The sequence below is a fragment of the Bubalus bubalis genome, chromosome 24, assembly GCF_019923935.1.
Source record: "Bubalus bubalis isolate 160015118507 breed Murrah chromosome 24, NDDB_SH_1, whole genome shotgun sequence".
Classification (NCBI taxonomy): Eukaryota; Metazoa; Chordata; class Mammalia; order Artiodactyla; family Bovidae; genus Bubalus; species Bubalus bubalis.
The window spans coordinates 4,471,918-4,485,234 of NC_059180.1; the positions used below are offsets into that span (position 1 = coordinate 4,471,918).

At 50.1% G+C, this 13,317-nt stretch overlaps 1 protein-coding gene across 5 annotated transcripts in view; it reads left to right on the forward strand.

Annotated features, from left to right (window-relative positions):
• Nucleotides 1-12,365, forward strand: part of LMTK2 (lemur tyrosine kinase 2) — a 74,993-nt gene extending 62,628 nt beyond the window's left edge. For all 5 annotated transcript variants that reach the window (XM_044935564.2, XM_025275575.3, XM_025275576.2 and 2 more), the window contains 3 exons: nucleotides 7,493-7,625; nucleotides 7,833-8,072; nucleotides 8,858-12,365. In XM_044935564.2, coding sequence (XP_044791499.1) covers nucleotides 7,493-7,625; nucleotides 7,833-8,072; nucleotides 8,858-8,886 — 402 coding nt within the window. In that variant the 3' untranslated portion in view covers nucleotides 8,887-12,365. The remainder of the gene's footprint in view (nucleotides 1-7,492; nucleotides 7,626-7,832; nucleotides 8,073-8,857) is intronic.
• The last annotated feature ends 952 nt before the right edge of the window (nucleotides 12,366-13,317 follow it).

Genomic DNA, 13,317 nt, shown 5'->3' on the forward strand with positions numbered 1-13,317 from the left:
AGAAAGTCCTGAAAATCTTATGCAATGGCCAGTTGGCCCCATGCAGCTTCCATGGAGTCATAGCTACCCGTGGGTTCAGACTGATGGCTGGTAGGTACCTTCCTGCTCTTGCTGTACAGCTTCATGAGCCTATTTTGAAGTGGTTTGGTTTTTAAGTGGTTTGAGTTCCTTAGCTGCAGAGTTTTCACTGAGCATCATGGGTTTTGGCAGTTCTGCCTTGGTTATTTCCCCGCTGGCTCAGTGGGTGCTTGGTGAATGCTGACTCAACTTTCTTGTGACATCACAGCCCAGCAAGTGAATGTCTGGGTGCCCCCCTTCCCACGCAGGGTCTCCTTAGCTTCGCTGTGCATCGGGGGGTCTCCCAGCGTTCCTCACGGGCCCTGCCATGAGCCTGGTGGGGGTGTTGGACCCTCCGCGCTTGCACTGCCCCCTCTGGACCCACAGTGTTGTCAAGGCTGTCACAGTGGATGGCTATGCGTACTTGCAGGCGAGGTGGCACACGGCTACGCCATTCAGCCTGTCGCAGGGCAGGCGAGCTGTGAGCTCAGTCCCGTGCATCCCAGCGCGGGCGGCGGCGTGGGAGGACTCTGAGGTCCTGGGGCAGACAGGGGGCTGGGGGTCTGTGTGTTGCGTTTCTTTAGTTCATTTGGTTTACAAGGACACGCTCCTTCAAAAAGAAGAAAAATTCAGTGAGCATAAGGAAAAATACTTTCTCAGGAAAGATTTTTTTTTCAATTTAAAGAACAGAAAAACACTCAAGAAAACCAAACTTCTCAGTAATTGCTACCGCTTCTCTCACATACACACACCAGAAACTAAGTGCTGAAAAGCATTTAAGAAAACAAAACTTGTCTGTAATTCCTACTGCTTCACACACACACACACACGTAAGTGCTCTCCATAACCGCCCCCTCCAGAGTAATAGAACTCTTCCATCCCCACAAAGTCCCTGGTTCCTGCCACATCCCTCCCCTGGCAACCACTGACCTGGAGTTCTGTCTTTTCTAGAATCGTGTAAGTGGCAGGAGTGTTGTTATTGTTTAGTCATTAAGTTATGTCCGACTCTCTTATAACATAGAGTGTAGCCCGCCAGGCTCCTCTGTCCCCGGGATTTCCCAGGCAAGAAGACTGGAGTGGGTTGCCATTTCCTTCTCCAGGGGATCTTCCCGACCCAGAGATGGAACCCACATCTCGTGTGCTGGGTGGCGGGTCCGTTACGACTGAGCCGCCCCGGAAGGCCAAGCGGCGGGATTAGACCGTGTGTGACCTTGAGTGTCCAGAGACTCACTCAGTCCCAAGCGTCAGGGAGTCCCCACCGCCGCGTGTGCATCACTGAGGAGCCTTCCTTTGTGTGGGTGTTACAGGTTGTTCGTTAACCTGCTGGCCAGTATTTATACCAACTGTTTCTATTATTATTTTTGATCTTTGTAAAAGTTAAACAGTAAAATTGACCCTTTTTTTGTACAGTGCTGTAAAACTGTAGCCCTCGTGTCAGCCTGCCCAGAACCATGAGAGACGCAGCTCCCTCACCCAGAAGACGCCCCGTGCTCGCTCCTGCGCCCTGACCACCCCTGTATCATTGTACATTCCCACCAGCAGCGTGTGTGACACAGCCTGTAACCTTCGGAGGCTGACTGTTTTCACTCTGAGCCCTAGAAGGCGTTGCTTGTTGCAGTAGCCCCTTCCTTTTAGACGAGTTCATCCTGGGGACCTGTGATCGTTTTAACCATTGACCTGCGGAGGCACATTTGGTTTTTCCGCTTTGGGGCTATCACAAATACAGCTGCTTTGAATAACTGTAGGTTTTTGTGTGGACACAATTTTTACTTTTTCTGAGATAAAGGCCCAGGAGCGTGATTGTTGGGTTATATGATGTGTGTGTGTGTGTTTAGGCTTTTTTTTTTAAATTGAAGTATAATGAGGGACAGGGAAGCCTGGTATGCTGCAGTCCATGGGGTTGCAAAGAGTTGACCAACGACTTAGTGACTGAACAGTAACAGTAGTTGATTTACAGTGTATGTTTAGTTTTTAAAGAAAATGACAAACTGTTTTCCAGAGCGGCTGTATCATTTTACATTCTGGACAGCCTACGTGAGATCTAGTTTCTCGTGGTTTGTTTTGCTTTGGCTGCACCGTGTGGCTTGTGGGATCTTAGTTCCCCAAGCAGGGAACGAACACAGGCCCGTGGCGGTGAAAGCACCGCGTCTTAACAACTATACTGCCAGGGAATTCCCATTATTTTTTATTTTGGCTTTTCTAACAGACGTGAAGTGATACTTCATCATGGTCTTAAACTGGATCTCCCTATTGGACCGTGATGTTGCTGTCTTTTCGTGGGCTGCTTTGCTATCCACGTGTTCAGTGAGGTGCCCCTTTTGCCCATTTTCTGGGTGAATTCTCTGTGTTCTTTGAGTTTTGGAAGTTCTTTATAAGTTCTAGATAAGAGTCCTTTGTCAGATATATGGCTTGGAAATACTTCTCCCAATCTATAGCTTATCTTTCACAGAGCAAGGGGTTTTTAAATTTTGATGAATTCCAGTTTATAATTTTTTTTTCTGTTTTATGGATCATGCTTTAGGTATCATGTCTAAGTTCTTCACCAAACCCTAACTCCTGAATATTTTCTCTAAAAGTTTTATATAGTTTTGCATTTTTCATTTAGATCTGTTACACATTTTGAGATAGTTTTTGTATAATGTTTAGGTTGGGGTTCATTGTTTTGCCTCCGGATGGATGTCCAGTTGTTCCAGCACCATCTGTTGAAAATACTATTCTCTATCCATTGAATTGCTTTTGCACCTTCATCAAAAGTTAAATGGCCATATTGTTTTTTTAATGGATCTGTTTCTGGACTTGCTCTATTCCATTGATCTGTATGTTTTCCCCTTTACCACAATCTTGGCTTCCATTTGCTCCTTGCCAGTATACAGAAGTGTGGTTGAGTTTTGTATGTTGACTCTATCCTGCTGTACTGATTTATCAGTTCTAGGAATTTTGTTTTCAAATTCCTTGTGGTTTTCTACACGATCAAGCATGTTGCCTGCAAATAGGGACAGGTTTATTCTTTTCCAAACTGTATCTCTTTCATTTCTTTTTCTTATCTTATTACACTAGCTAGGACTTCCAGGACAGTGTTCAATAGAGGGTTTACCTAACATTGATTGATTTTTCAATATTTAATGAGCCTTGCATTCCTGGGAAGTAAAGCCCACTTGGTTTAAGGTATTCTTGTTACATGTTGCTGGATTTGACTTGCTGGTTCTCTTGTGGAGGATTTCATGTTGTGGAGGTCTGCATATTGGTCTGTAATTTTGGCGGGTGTGTGACTACTTGGCTGACTCTGGTGCTGTCTTTGGTTTGGTGTCAAGGTAATGCTGGTCTCATAAAGCGAGTTGAAAAGTCACAGTCGATTGAATAACACAGGTTGGAACAGTGTGGGTCCACTTACACGTGGGTTTTTTCACTAAACACCTACCAAATACTACACGATCCAAGATTGGTTGAATCTGTGAATGTAGCACCTTGGATATCAAGGGGCGACGGTACAGTTACAGGTGGATCCTCAGCTGTGCCGGAATCAGTGCCCTCGCCCCACAGGCATCAGTCAGGTCAGCTGTATTCCCTTTTCTGGGAAGAGATTGTGTGGATTTATTGATCTCTCTCTGAAGAACTGCGTTTGGTTTCATGGAACGTTTTCCTTTGTTTTCTTTTTAATTTTATCAATTTCTATTTTATCTTTTATGTCTTCTGCTTGCTTTGGATTTATTTTGCTCTTTTTCTGGACTCTTACAGTAGAAGCAAGGGATTTAAGACCTTTTTTTCATTTTACTATTAACATTTAATGCAATAAGTTGCGTTTTTCATTCAAAATATTTTCTGATTTTCCTTGAGACTTTCCCTTTGACCCAAGGATTACTTATTAAAAAAAAAAAATACTATTTAATTTCCAAGGGTTGGAGGGTTTTTTTTAACCTTTCTGTTACTGATTTCCGGTGTAATCTGTTTTGGTCAGGGAACACGTTTTGGAGGGTTTCAGTTCCTTCATCTGCGTTGTTTTGTTTGCAGAGCCAGCATGTGGTCTGCCTTGGTCAGTGGTCCATGTGCACCTGAAAATGTGTGTTTCACTTCTGGCGGGTGGATTGTTCTCTAAACGTCACACGCGCTTGGTTCCTTTCTTCTGCGCTGTTGCTGATTCTTCTACTTGTTCTATTCCTGAGTGACAAGTATTCATTGACGTCTTTGGCTGTAATTATGGATTTGTCTGTTTCTCTTTTCATTTCTGTCCATTTTTGCTTTGTCTGTTTCATAGTTCTCTTGTTAGCTACGTGCACATTTAGAATTAGTACATCTTCTTGGTGAATTGACCTTTTGTGTCATGCTGTAATGTCATTCTTTATTCCTTTGTCTGATATTCATAAAGCTACTCCAGCTTTCTCTTGATTAGTAGTTGCGTGCTGCCGCTTTTTTCCATCTTTATACATACCTGCATCCCTGTAGTTAACAGCAGTTTCTTCTGGAAAGCACGGTTGCTGCTGCTGCTGCTAAGTCACTTCAGTCGTGTCTGACTCTGTGCGACCCCATAGACGGCAGCCCACCAGGCTCCCCCATCCCTGGGATTCTCCAGGCAAGAACACTGGAGTGGGTTGCCATTTCCTTCTCCAGTGCATGAAAGTGAAAAGTGAAAAGTGAAATCACTTAGTCGTGTCCGACACCTAGCGACCCCATGGACTGCAGCCCACCAGGCCCCTCCATCCATGGGATTTTCCAGGCAAGAGTGCTGGAGTGGGGTGCCATTGCCTTAGGTGTTCTGAAATTTGTTGTCTTTTTGTTCATCGTTGGTCATTAAGTCACGTCCAGCTCTTCTGTGACCCCGTGGACTGTAGCCTGACACGCTCCTTCATGCAGATCTCCCAGGCAAGAATGCTGGAGTGGGCGTTTCCTCCTCCCTCTTGTCTTTTAATTGGTATTTTGGGCCGCTTACGTTGAATAGAATTATTCAAGTCTGGATGTAGGGGTGCCACTTTATTCAGTGTTTGTGTTTGTTCCACTAGTTCTTAACGATCTCCTCTTTCTGCTTTCCTTTTGGTAATCTGAACAGTTTTCAGTCTTCTTCTTTATTTATTGTATTTTTTACTGTATATCTTCTTCTCGTATAGTTTCTGGAATATTCTTGGGGTTACAATGTACATGCATTTCGCAGCCTCCCTAGAATCTGTGTTTGACCATGTAAAGTGGAGTGAGGGACCTCCGTGCTCTGCAGGCCCGTCATCCTCTCCTAGGCCTGTTCTCAAGCTGCCCAGTGTGTCACACGTCTGTTCATTGAACACCCCTCACGCAGCGCTCCCTGCTTTACTCCCAGTCATCAGACATGCTTTCAGGAGCTGCAGACGAGTAGGACTGGACTCACTCAGGCGGTTACCACTGTTCTTTCTCCATTTCTTACATCCCAGGTTCCTTTCTGTTAGCATTTCCCTTCTGTTTGTTTGGCCTTTTTTTTTTTTTTTTTAAAGCAAATTCCCCTGGCTTTTCTTCACCTGAGAGTCTCTGTATTTCCCACTCAATTCTTAAGGATATTTTTCCTGAGCATGGACTTCTCAGGCCACAGTGTTTCCTTTCAGCATCGTCTCTGACTGCCCTCGGGAGTCTGTCTTTGTTGTTCAGGAGTATGATTATGGGTTTCTGGATTACAGGCATAGATTTCTTTGTTTCATTTTAAGTTTATAGAGCTTTCTGAACGCATAGTTTTGTGTCTTTCAGCAGGTTTCAGAAGTTTCCAGGCATTATTTCTTACATACACATATATATTTTATGTGTATATATATATATATATATATATATTTTTTTTTTTTTTTTAATACCACACTCTGTCTCGGGGACTCCAATGTTACACCTTTTGGTCTCTATTATATAGGGGCTTCCCTGATGGCTCAGTGGTAAAGAACCCACCTGCCAGTGCAGGAAATGTGGGTTCGATCCCTGGTTTGGGAAGATCCCCTGGAGGAAGAAATTGTAACCCATTCCAGTATTCTTGCCTGGGAAACCCCATGGACAGAGGAGCCTGGCAGGCTACAGGCCATGGGGTCACAAAAGAGTTGGACATGACTTAGTCACCAAACAACTAGTCTATAGGCCCTGAGGCGCCATCCCCTCTCCCCTCCAGTCTCTGCTCTCGCTGCTGTTCAGGTTGGCTCGTTTCTGAGGATCACATGCACACATCATGTCCTCTCTCACCTCCATCCTGCTGTTGAGTCCAGCTACTGATCCCAGGGACGGGGGAGCCTGGTGGGGTGCCGTCTATGGGGTCGCACAGAGTCGGACACGACTGAAGTGATTTAGCAGCGGCAGCAGCAGTGAAGTTTTAAATTTTGATGATTGTATTTTTCTATTCCAAAATGTGCATTGCGTTATTTTTACACTCTTCTTTTTGCTGAGACGTTCCCGTTTACTTCCGGAGTGTTTTCCCTTACTGTATGGGGGCGCATTTATAATAGTCTTCTTCAGGTAATCCTAGCATCTAAGGGTGACTTGGCGCTGGCATCTGGTGGTTGTCCTTTCTCCTGTAAATCCAGGTTTTCCTTATTCTGTTTGCTGAGTGACTCTAGGTTGTACCTTGTATTTTTTCATTATCTGATTCTTTGTCTTGTTTATAGACTCTGTGGAGCATGTAGATGTTTTCATCTTAGAAGGCATTGACCCAGTCGGGTTCAAGTCGCAAGTTCCACACAGCCTCCCTGGGTTTGGGGGTCCCCTTTCATAGCCTTTGCTGTGCTGTGTGAGCCTGTCCTGGGCGTGTGCCGCCCCTTGGCCAGACTGGGCCTCGGCAGTGGTCCCCCCGCAGTTCCACCACCAAAGCCTGGTGAGCTGCTTGGGGTCAGGCCTGCCCTGCGCAGCCGGGCTGAGACCCCTGCTCTCCGTGGAGCCCCTGGGCCGTCCCGCATCTCAGGCCTCCTCTCTTTGGTCCTCCTGCCAGAGGGCTGCGGTGTGGGTTACTGCACTGCCCTGTGTGGCTGCGAGACCGGAGGACAGGGGGAAAAGGCAGCAGGGGTGGGGGTTCCCCTGCCCTCTGCCCCACGCCCGCTCCTCCAGCTTTAGACGAAGCTCAGCACCCTCTGGATCACAGGCCCCAGGGTAGCTGGCGGTGGGAGCAAGAGAACGGGGGAAAGAGAAAAATCTGGAATTTCCTCTCATCTTTTGTAAGCATCAGAAGACCCCCTTCTGCATCTGGAGCCAGAACCCAAGTGTCGGGGGTGGGGTGGGTGGGCAGGCTGTGTGCACAGCTGGTTTGGTGTCCTCACTCCAGCGTCCTCCCCGTCCTGCCCACTGTCCTCCTCCTCTTCGGCCTCCTGGAGCCACTTGATGTGTCTGCGGGGGTTCCGAGCCCATCCAGCGGGAGGGAAGGGGTGGGGACTCGCCCCTGTCTGCCCCAGGGTGGGAGGCATACGTCACAGCTGCTCAGTCCGTGGGCCGACGGGACTTGTGTTGGGCTTTTCAGGAAACCCCGACCAAAGAGCTGGGCCATGGCGGGGGAGCCGCACGCAGCCCCGAGCGGAGCAGCCCTGCACCAGCGGTGGGCTCCCCGCACCTGAGCCGGGGCCTGAACTCTGAGAGCTCCACTGATGAAGAAGGTACTGCACTCGGGGGCAGGCTCAGAATGCAGCGAAAGATCCGCGGGGTGTGAACTGTTCTTGAGAATGACCCCACATACCGCTTTCAGGGACCCCCCTGACCGGGGCGGGGGGCACGCCTGCGCGTGTGCACAGGGTGGTCTGTGGGCCCCGCCCTGTGCTCTGCTCCTCGGGAGGAGAGGAGGGTGAGTCCTGGCTTACTTCCAGGTGGAGGCTTCGAGTGGGACGACGACTTCTCCCCAGACCCTTTCCTGTCAAGGACGACGAGTCACCTCCTCAGCTCCAAGCCGGCCCTTCAGACCTCCAAGTACTTTTCCCCGCCGCCGCCCCGCAGCGCGGAGCCCAGCTGGCCGCACGCAGCCCCCTACTCCAGGTTCTCCATCACCCCCGCCAGCATCGCCAGCTTCTCGCTCACACACCTCACGGACTCGGACATGGAGCAGGGAGGTGAGGAGGCCGAGGTGCTGGGTCGGGGGCGCGGCTGAGGGGCTGTCCCGGCATCCCGGAGAGCGTCATGCAGATCCCTCTGAAGGGCTCACAGCCCGGTGCTCTGGGGCCTGTTCTCCGCTTCCTACTGTCTCTGCCCCGCTGGGCCGGGGGACCAGGGCTGCTCCCCCCTTTCTTCTCCCTTTTCCCTTCTTGCTGTCAGCTCCCGTCTCCCCTCCCCGGCACCCCCCCAAGGGAAGGGCTCTGAAGAACACTTGGCCATGATGTTGGCCTTGAGCCCAAATCCACTGGGGCCCTGCCCCAGGAATGTTGATTTTACCTGGTCTTCACCTGACACCAGGAGGCCTGGGGCGGGGCAGGGGGAATGGGCGGGGCCCTTGGGGTGGTCGCTGGGCATATGGAGCCTTTTTTCCCCCACGGCTAGATCGGAAGATACCGGTTAGTAGGTACACTTTCTGATGTGGAGTCTGCAGATCAAACAATAACTGAAACATAAAGACCGCTTGTTTGTCCCCAGCCTCGCTGTGCTGATTAGATAGCGGCCGTCACCCCGCTCTGCCAGGGCAGATGTGCGGGGCCCCGAGCTCTGACACGGAGCCACGTGTGAGTGCACACACGTGTCAGCCGGAGCGCTTGCAGGTGCCACAGGCGGCTGGGCAGGTGGCTGAGGGCCGCCCTTCTGGCTTCAGTTCCTCTTTCTACAGTGAAGATCAGACGCAGTCCGTGCTATTTTTACCTTTGATGATCCGTTTAAAAACCCAGCTTTGCTTGCTCTCTCCTTCTAGGAAGCAGCGAAGACGGAGAGAAAGACTAGGCGATGCCTAGGCCCCACGGACCCAGGCTGTTCCGGCAGCGGTGTCCCGGGTCGGGACGAGGCTGCGGGCGCCTGGCCAGTTCTCCTGTACCGGCTGCCGCCCAGGCCTCCCCTGCCCACCGAAAGGGCTGGCGTGGGGGCTGTGGGCTCCAGGTGGCTTCCGGTTCCCACGTGGAGTGTCCTCCGCATACACACCTGTGTGTCCCGTTCGTGTGCAGGGCCCTGCGGACCACAAGGGGAATTGGCACCAGTGAGCCATATTTATTGTTTTTAAAGAAATCACTAATTGCTTTCTGTAATTGCACTGTGGATAAATGTCCTAAGAGTCCCTGATACTGTACAGAATCTTAAATTATTCAAGGAAAATAAGGCAGGTCAAGCTGGTGCTACCCACTAGTTTGATTTTTTTTTTTTTTTCCTTCTGTTTTATAGTTTGTTTGCTCTGCATGGTACTTGTAAAGCTTAAGTATTTTGAGTGTTATGTTGTCTTCAGAAATTGTTGGAATTGTACATATGGTACTCTTTCGTAAATGATAAATGATTCCGAATGTTAGTATTTTATGTTCTTATAGGAAATATTTTTGATGAGTCGAAAAAGACTGCTCTGTTTCATTGATTGAATGAAACACATCTCTGTCTGTTCTCTATAAGGTGGTTTGTCCCTGTTGTAGATGAGGCTTCTCCGAGGAGCTGACGGGTCTTGCAGCCCCTCTGTGTGGTTCTCCCACTCGCCCCTCCCCCGACTTTCAGAAAACCCTCTTGGTACAAATCAACGGGTGGTTCCCAGAGCTGGCTGCAGTTGGCACGTCCAGCCCCCTCCCAGCTGGGGCCCGAGTCCCCTGTGCTGGGTTTAAGCAGCGCAGGTGGCGGTGGCCTGGGGCCCCTGTGGTCACGCCTGCCTTCAGGCGCAAAGAAGCTGCTCCGCGAAGGGCTCTGGGAGCCAAGGCCTGTCCGGGCTCCTCCTGTCTGTGCACTCGAGGTGTTGAGATGCTCACAGCCCCCAGAGCCAGTCCGGATTACGTCTCGCCTGGGTGAGGCTGGTGTCTGGAACCATGGGTACTCACTACACCCCTTGACTGTGAGGGGGGACATGGGACACCGGGGAGTCGCCACAAGCAGCCCGTCCTCCCTATCGGGGCCTGGGGCGGCCCGAGTGGCTGTCACCCTCCCTGGGCTCACCTGCACTGACCCCTCCCTTCTGTGTTAAGCCCCCAGTTCTCCCCTTGCTATGAGAGGACCAAGCCCGTCCAGTGCAGTGTCGTGGTGTTTGCTGGAGCCCGGCGTCCGTGGTGGAAAGCGGCCCTCACCCTGTGGTCCCTGAGTTCTGCTTTGCCCACAGCGGTGCAGCCGGTGCGGAGGGAGGCTGGCATGTGGACGGGGAGCCCTGGAGCATGGGTCCTGCACGCCGGCCGCTCCCCCGGGGTCTCCCGTGCTGACCTGCTTCCCTGGTGTTAGCAGGACGCTGGGCCGACCCTCCAGGCCTCGGGCTGGGGGCGGGACGTCAGGCCCCGATGCAGGTGTGTTCGCTGGCGAGTTTCCGTAGTACATCGTGACCTTCGTTATCAAGTCGGGCTTGCTCCTTTTTACACTAGCAATAACTTTCCAGAGCAGGCCAGCTCCAGGTGGCGGGAGCGCCCCCCCTCCCCCGGGTGAGCCCGGCACACTGCCAAGCTGGACCCGGGGACGCGCGTGTCGAAAAGACAGCTAACGGCATTAGGAGGTAATTTTGCCAAAACTGTTGTAACTCTCAATTTCTTGCTATGGAGACTTCCTGTGTGTTCTGAGTTTTTACATCTACCAATCTTGGTTGAAAGAAAAATGAGATGCAATTACACTAGTTTTGTGGTTTTTTTTTTTTTTTTTTTTAAATTGTAGGTTTAAGGAGTTCAGCTCTAATGACTAAAATCAAGCAGATCCATTGTATATATAGTCTTATACAGTCAGCCCAGGGTAAATTTATTGATTCTCTGGGGCTGTACATTTTTCACTACGATTAAGGAGATTTTAACAACGTAATTCCCATTTTAATTTAAGGTCTGTATCACTCATAAATTGCCAAAAACATTTTATACAAGGGGGTGGGTGCAGGGGTTGGAATAGTAGGTCTTAGTGTGGTGTTGCATGGTTGGGAAGATTTTATATTTATAATAAACACGTGAATTAACATGTTCTTTTGAAAAATCTCAAGCAATACACAGGAAATGATGTACGGGAAATTATGTAGATTAAAAATTTCAGCCCATTTTTGAGATGTCAGCACATGCTTTGTTGTTTGATTCAGTTTCGTTTTACTCAATTGGTTACCAGTAGTGGGTTTCTAAACCACTCCTGTTCTCAGTTACGCAGTGAAATAACATCGGTGGGATTCTCTAGATGATGTCAGTGAGGTTCATCATACCTGGTTCACAGCGGTATTTCCTGGCCTCCTTTGGGATCTGTCTTTGGGAGAGTTCACGTATCTTAAATCCCATGATAATCTATCCTTCACCTCCTTCCTAGCTAGGTGTTAACTTGTGTTATCTAGCAACTCAGTCACAAGCCAGAAAGAGAAGGGTAGGAAAAGTGCTCCCCCCAGATCCTCCTGAAACTTGGGCTGTACGTCTGGGTGAGAAGCCATTCATCTTAAGGCTGAAGAAGCTCCAGGAAGCTGAATGGAGAACAGAACCCATCTGTTCTATTTTTAAATGTGCAGGCGATTGTTTCTATGGAAATGGATTTATCTCAGAAAAGTCTTTTTCTCTGTCTTGCTGCCATAAAATGCCTTTCAAAACCTCTTCCTTTTATCACCACCTCCCATGGGGTGTCTGTGGGGTTAATGACTTACTGCAAGTTTGTCCTGAGGGCCCTGGGGCAAGGGAGGCAGCTCCTGGTTTTCTGAAAGTTCCACAAGTGAACCGAGTGTGAGGCTGCAGATGGGGGCTTCATCACCAGAGGCTTCAGAGCATTAGCCTTCTGAGAGGTAGCCTTAAAACAAGAGTGGGTGTACGCAGTTACTTCCGATTTAAAACCTCAGAAACACTGTTCCTAAGTGGTAAGGGTGTGGGGGCGGGTTTGGCTCAAGTTTTGGCTCTCAAAAAGGAAAGCTCTCTTTAGTTACATAAGTGAGTTCTCAAAAGATGTGTTGACAATATTGAATCACCAACAACCTGTTACGTGAATGGCTGGAACACGGTTAAGTTCAGGTTGGCACAGGCACAGACGGATGGCAATCACAGACCGCTGTGAGTAGCCACTGCTTCATCCCAGCTGCCAACGCCCCGCAGGGCTGTCCCACCTCCGAGGTTTCACTGTTGTGCTTAGACTCGGTTGTAAGAGGTTCACGGCAATATAACAAGTTAATGAACTTTGAGTTTAAATTGTGTACATTTTTAAATTGTAAGATTTTTACTGTATATTGATGCATAGTGTGATTCAAATAAATTGCTTGTAATTTAAAAACTATTTAATATTCAAAATAAATATAGTTATATATTTATAAACTCTGTCGCTGCACTGATTCTGTGTTCCACTGTGTGAGGCCCGAGGTGGGTGGCCTGGCCCTGCCCCAGAGGATGCTGGGAGCCTGAAGCCCCGGGTCCCTCGCTGCCCTAGTCCCTAGAGACGGGATGCCCTCTGCTGTGCCATACCTAAATCCAGCCCCTTCCACCCTCCCGAGAGCAAGGATTTGTATAGTCACCGGGTGGCTGGTGGGTAGTGTTTGCATTGCTATAAAGTGTGTCTGTAATTCAAGGTGTTTGCACTTACGGATGAACTTCAGAAGCATTTTAATTTCGGAGATCCAGCCTCTATGGAGCTCTAATAAGCCCAGCGGCTAATCAGCTCAAAACCAGCCTTTCTGTGCCCTGAGTGGCCCCTCCTCAATGTCCTGGTCCGAGCTGCCACCAGCCGGGAAGTCAGCTTCCTTGTACCAAAACAGGGGTCTGGCCCCCGGTTGGTTCAGGTTACACCAACTGCGGAGTGGCCCTGGGCAGGTAGATGGAAGAGACCTGTGAACCCCCATTTGGAGAGCCCAAGGTGGGCAGCGAGGGACCCTGTCCCCGAGGTGCGGAGACAGCGCCGACCCTGGGCCTGCAGGGCCCGAGTCCGGGAGGGGGTGGTAGCCCACGATGTGTGCCACCGTGGGTACCACCTGCCCTCCGGCTGCCTCCCTTCAGCCCCCAGGAACCCCTGAGCGGTTGCTGCCGTTAACACCGTTTAGTGCTGCCAGTCAAAGGTGAGGAAGCTGAGGCCAAGGGCGATTAAGCAGAGCAGGTAGGTGGCAGCCAGTTTTGAGCTCAAGCGGCCGCGCCCCGGAGACCTCCGAAGGAAAACCGCTGATCAGTTACTGCCCGGTGATCCGCCCACCAGCGGCGGAGCAGGTGCCTCGGGCAGCCTCCGCCCCCTCGCACCTGGGCCGGCGCCACGGGCTTGGCGGGCGGGCCCGCAGCCCGG